Source organism: Oryzias latipes, chromosome 15 (genome assembly GCF_002234675.1).
Source record: "Oryzias latipes chromosome 15, ASM223467v1".
Taxonomy (NCBI): Eukaryota; Metazoa; Chordata; class Actinopteri; order Beloniformes; family Adrianichthyidae; genus Oryzias; species Oryzias latipes.
The window spans coordinates 3,831,451-3,836,894 of NC_019873.2; the positions used below are offsets into that span (position 1 = coordinate 3,831,451).

Below are 5,444 nucleotides of genomic sequence, written 5' to 3' on the forward strand. Positions count from 1 at the left end.
ACATAAGACCAAACAATAATAATAGTAAGCCCTATGTGTGTCTTTTTTTAAATGCTCATATACAAACCATTTTAGGGTTAACAAATGTTATAAATGCGCATATGATTACAATAAATGGTGTGTTATCTTGTCTTGATCTCAAAAACAGCTGTGTTTTGTCTCCCTCTGCTGGTACAACAGAAACATTCCTTCTGACACCATCCCCGTCGCCGAATGATGACGATGAATGACGTCACACAAGGTCGACAACAAAATCCTTGTCGTCCCAGACGAGAAGTCGAATGTTTTTCTGTGGTCAACAACCTTTGAACATGTTTTTTCTGCGGGTTTGGGTCTCGGCCAGCAAACAAGCGGTGTCCAGAAAGCTGTCGATGGAGTCTGTCCTCACAGGTCGGTAGAACTTCAACTTGAGACTTAAAATTAGAACATGAGAACGGCTTAGCATTCTTAAGAGAACTTCACTACAATACGAATATCTTATCCAATTAGTGGCCTGTATTAGTAAAATGCATTGGCTCTCCTATGGATTACAGCACGTTACGTAAATGTTCCCCACGGTGATGGGATGGTGTCACCTAATTGAGCGTTTCCGGTAGATACGTAACTAAAAATGTGCTAGCACTGTATTGATGACTCAATGGCGCCCTCTACTGTAATTCTAAAGTCATTGGAGGTAAATTCAGGGAAAACAAAAAGGAAAATATCCCATGCTGTTTCTGACATCGGCCTGCAAAAAAATGTTTAATGTTTATTAAATTGTTATTTGTTTCCTGTGAAGTATTAAAGAACATTATGTCAGCTTCTTGATAGTACAATTACTCATGAATATATGCAGAACATACACAAGTCCCACTAGATTTATTAAATGTCATGATTATCAAATGGAGTTAAGTAGAGTTTGATGTAATAATAATAATAATAATAATAATAAATTTTATTTGTATAGCGCTTTAAATGATGTGTCGATTTAAGGGAGTGGGGGCAAAAAGCGATGTTCACCACGACCTCATCCACGGCTTGCTTTTTAGCCACAAGTAAATATTTCATTTAAAGCTTGTTAAAGTGATATTTTGTAAATATTTGTAAGATTATACAAATTCACAAAAACCACTTCGTGTGTAAGAAGCTGTTTTTGAAAATAGAAACTTTTTGTGAGAATTACTGGAGTTCATGCTGATCTGTATGATGCTTCAGCATTGATGAAGAGCTCCTATTAATGTAAGATAACTCTGTGGACGCTCTGTCCACACTTCACCTAGAATAAAATATAAAGTTAATTTATCTGAAAACAACGCAAACCTCCCAGAGAAAAGAATAGACACGTATTTTTCCAAACTATCGGTTAACAGTGTTCAAAGGAGAACATATTTACATTATTTGCGCTTGAAAGATCCAATTGATTCCAGACTGGGACAAACGTCTTACTGGAATGATCCATGAAGCCAAGTTGAACAGTTTCATCTCTATTCAGCAAATCCAAAGCACTGTGCTACATGTCAGTACCGACACATCACCCTGTGTTGGTCACATGAGCGATACACCAATGAACGGTTCCATTCTTGTGCACTCGGCACACCGCTGACGCCCCAGTGTTGCTGGTTCCATCTCTACTTCCACATTCCACAGGATGCATAGACAGTTTCCCAGAGTGAGTTCAAAGTCTTTGCTTCATTAAAAATGTTTTTGTTTTGTCTGTTTTTGGTTAGGATGCTCACGGGCGTCCAGTGGAATGGCGGCAGACAAGGAGCCGCTGAAAAAAGCCAAAACACCACAAGGACGCTTTGACGTTCCTGAAGAGAAAAGCAAAGATGTTCTAGAAAGTGAGAAGAACAGTGGGGGGGGCATTCTGTTCTTGGATAACATTTGATAAAACCAGTGTTTTTCAACCAGTGTGCCGTGAGAGATGGTCAGGTTTACTTTGGGAAATGACCCATTTTCACTGATCTAAAAACATTTACCATCTCCAGGAAATCAGCTCTCTGTTCATCCAAACAGGTCCTGATAAAACACTGAGTAGTCAGGAATATGAAAGATCATAAAATACTTTTTTCTTTGAGTTTATTTGGTTCTATTAAAGACACTTTGATAAGAATGATGGTACTGCGATTTAACTGCTACTAAAGCTGTTTTCTGAAAAGTCCCGCCCCTTCAACTGTCTCCACCAATCATTCTTGGAGGCTTAATCACACGTCATCAGTCTGACCAATCAGAAGTGGTTAAAGTCTTCACTTCCTTGTTCTGATTCTGCTCATAAAGTCTCTCAGTTCCAACATAAATACCAGCTAAAGCTCGTCTTTAGCGGTGTAGCTTTCCACAGAATCCGGTATCAGACCGTGGAACAAGTGAACAAAACAATGAAGCTCAGAGAAGAGAGTCTGTCTGGCCTCACCTATTTCTCCCATGATGCATTGTGTTAAAGTGACAGCATCTGAGCGTACAATGAGTCTTCCCTGTTGAACGTCTTGAAACCACAACGAACACATTAAACAGTTTTTCAATCTTCTTGATGAAATCAGAGGTCAACAGTTTAGTTCTCCTTCAAGGTTTGTGTTCATTAACAGCCAAACATCCCAGAGTTTGGTCCAAGTCATCTTTCTAACTGAAACACTTTTCTAATAACGTCTGGATTATTTTAGATGTTAAACTTAAGAAGAAGTAATAACAACATTTAAGAAACAGGATTAAGGTGAAGTGCCCAACAGACACAATTAAACTACATTGAAACAATTTAATCATCTAAAAAGAAATAAAACATTTTTGTTAAAGTGTTCAAAGACTTCATCTTTGATTAAGACAAAAGAAAAACTAATAAAACTTCAACATGTTCACTTTTTGTGTAGAAAACAAAAAATATGTTAGTTTTTTGTGCAAAATTTATCAAACATATTGTGATCATATCATTGTTCAAAATTACAGTTGCCTTTACACCAACATTGAAATAAATATAAAAATAAATAAATAAATGACTTTTTAGAAAGAATATATTTGTTTTTTGTGAGGTTACATAAAATTTCATGTTAATAAACTGAAGGGAAAAACAACTACCAGGGTAAAATGTCAAATAATTTAGTTGAAATTATCACAGAAAACTAACTTAACTTTGACTTTGACATTGACTGTAGATCAATACAGACAATAGAGGTTCTCCTTTTTTTGATTTTTGGATGCTGGTGTGCCGCAGGATTTTTGTCAAGGAGAAAATGTGCCTAGGCTCAAAAAATGAATCCAAGTGACCTTAAATTCATAATCCTATGGATTTAACTATCTAACACTGGAATTTTAGCCTCAGTCTTCTCATTCTCTTGTCAACCGTAACTCTTCAATGGTTTACGAACTTAACATAAATCAGGTGGATTCTGAGGCAGAGAAGCAGCAACACCTTACGTTAGTATATTTGCACATCAGTGCAAATCTGATATAAAAAGATGCTTTTCTCCCCCCCAGCATCCATTAGATTCCAGCTCAGACCAGGAAAACGGAGACGTTCATGGATCTGTTTGTCTGACAGTGGATGATCAGAATGGAGCAGAGCAGGAGGACTTTGGCCAGCCGTAGTAACTTTGGAGACTGTAGTGTATTTTCTACGTCACAATAACAAGCTTTCTTTAAACGGCATTTTTTCCATCTGCTCCTGATTTACAACGATTTGAATGAAGAAATACTCAGAAATGTAATTTTAAGCTTAATTTTCTCTATATATGTCCAGAAAAATGCCACAAGAACACGTTTAAAAACACAATTTCTATCGGAGTGTGTTGTTACGGGATGAGAACAGTCGTGTTTATGTCTCTGCTGTTTCTTTCAGAGTTTCCTGACAACATCAACCCTGTAACTAAGGAGAAAGGTGGTCCTCGAGGTCCAGAGCCCACCCGCTATGGAGACTGGGAGAGACGGGGCCGCTGTGTGGACTTCTAGCTCTGCCTGGATTGTTGGGATTTTTGTTGTATAGTAGTAAATCCATGTTACAAATGTTGCTTCCATTGTAAGCTTACCGTTTGTGAAAATGTTTCTCACATATGCTCAACTTTAATATGATTTCTGCCAATTATGGAGTTTTTTTTGGCTTTTTTCTTTTAAAAACATGTTCACTGAAAACTATCCATTTCTTCCACAAGCTGAGATTGTTTCAGGCCTTTAGGGGCTAAAATGGTTTGTTTTAAAAATCTTTGGAAGATTTTTTTGTGTTTTCATAGACATTAACTGATTGCTCTTTCCTCCATTTGTAACCACTTCTGATATCAGCCACCTTTAGAACAGTTCAGCGCACTAATGTCTGACATAACACTGACAAGAGGAATTGTCTTTTAATGCTCAAACTGCTCATAAAAAGAAATCCATCCATCTTCTGAATCCTCTTTAAGGTCACATGGTTGCTGGAGCCTATCCCAGCTACTGTGGGAGGAAGTGGGGTACACTCTGAACAGGTCGCCAGTCTGTTGGAGGAACAAGAAGAAATCCCTTTGATTAATTAAATAGAGTCGATTGAGAATGGTAAATGGCGTGTACTTATGTAGCGCTTTTCTACCTACAAGGCCCAAAGCGCTTTAGAGTCACACACTGGTGGCAGCTCCGCCCCCGAACACTGGCGCCAACCTCCCACCAGAGGCAAGGTGGGGTTCAGTGTCTTGCCCAAGGACACATCGACTCATGGGCGTGCAAGGCGGGAATTGAACCTGCAACCTTACGATCATGGGTCGACTGCCCTACTGCTGCACCACGGCTGCCCCCAAAGAATGATTGACAGGAGGAACTTCATTGTTTCAAACCGGATGGACTGTAAACTTCTGGATCATCTTGAGAGAAGTCCTGATTCGAGGTCGGCCTAAAGGCTTATTGTGTTTTCCTCTTGTTTGCACACAGACACCTAATGTACAAAGATGAGACATCTAGGAGATTAATAAAAAAGAGTTTAAAGAAAAAAGACAGACACCTTGAAAACCTGGCTTTATTGCAAAAGGTTTTTCCCAAACACCCAACCTACTCTGCATAACGTACAGCGGTTAACTCTCCAGTATTTGGAGGCGTTTCTAATAAACTGCAGACTTTTAGCTTACATTTAGTCATCAGTTTTTATTATGACGGTTGTATAGTTTTAACTTACTGTATTTATCCACCCCACCTTAAGGGAGGACAAACCCAAAGTGTCCAGGTTTTGCAGTGACTGAAAAATCTATCATGTCTAGACGGGCGTATATTTATGAGAGGATGAAGGTTCAATAAAACAAAGTTACTGATCTGTGAAAGTTGTTTTGGATTCATGAAAACTCATATAAAACAAAATGACAAGATTTTTTTGAATATCAATTCATTAACTAAGGTCAATTCAATTAGGGGTCAATTATTAGAGAGTCCTGCACTGCATAGGAATAGAAAAACAAAAGTTTGATTTGGGTAATCTTCTTAAAGGGACTTGCAGAGTTTCCTATACTAAACTAAACTGGATG

At 38.2% G+C, this 5,444-nt stretch overlaps 1 protein-coding gene across 1 annotated transcript; it reads left to right on the forward strand.

Moving 5' to 3' along the window:
- Positions 1 to 204: 204 nt before the first annotated feature.
- sdhaf4 (succinate dehydrogenase complex assembly factor 4) lies at positions 205 to 5,243 on the forward strand. The gene is made up of 3 exons (XM_004076896.4): positions 205 to 390; positions 1,707 to 1,820; positions 3,806 to 5,243. Exons 1-3 carry the CDS (start codon positions 282 to 284, stop codon positions 3,913 to 3,915), a joined length of 333 nt encoding a protein of 110 aa, XP_004076944.1. The 5' UTR covers positions 205 to 281; the 3' UTR covers positions 3,916 to 5,243.
- Positions 5,244 to 5,444: the final 201 nt, after the last annotated feature.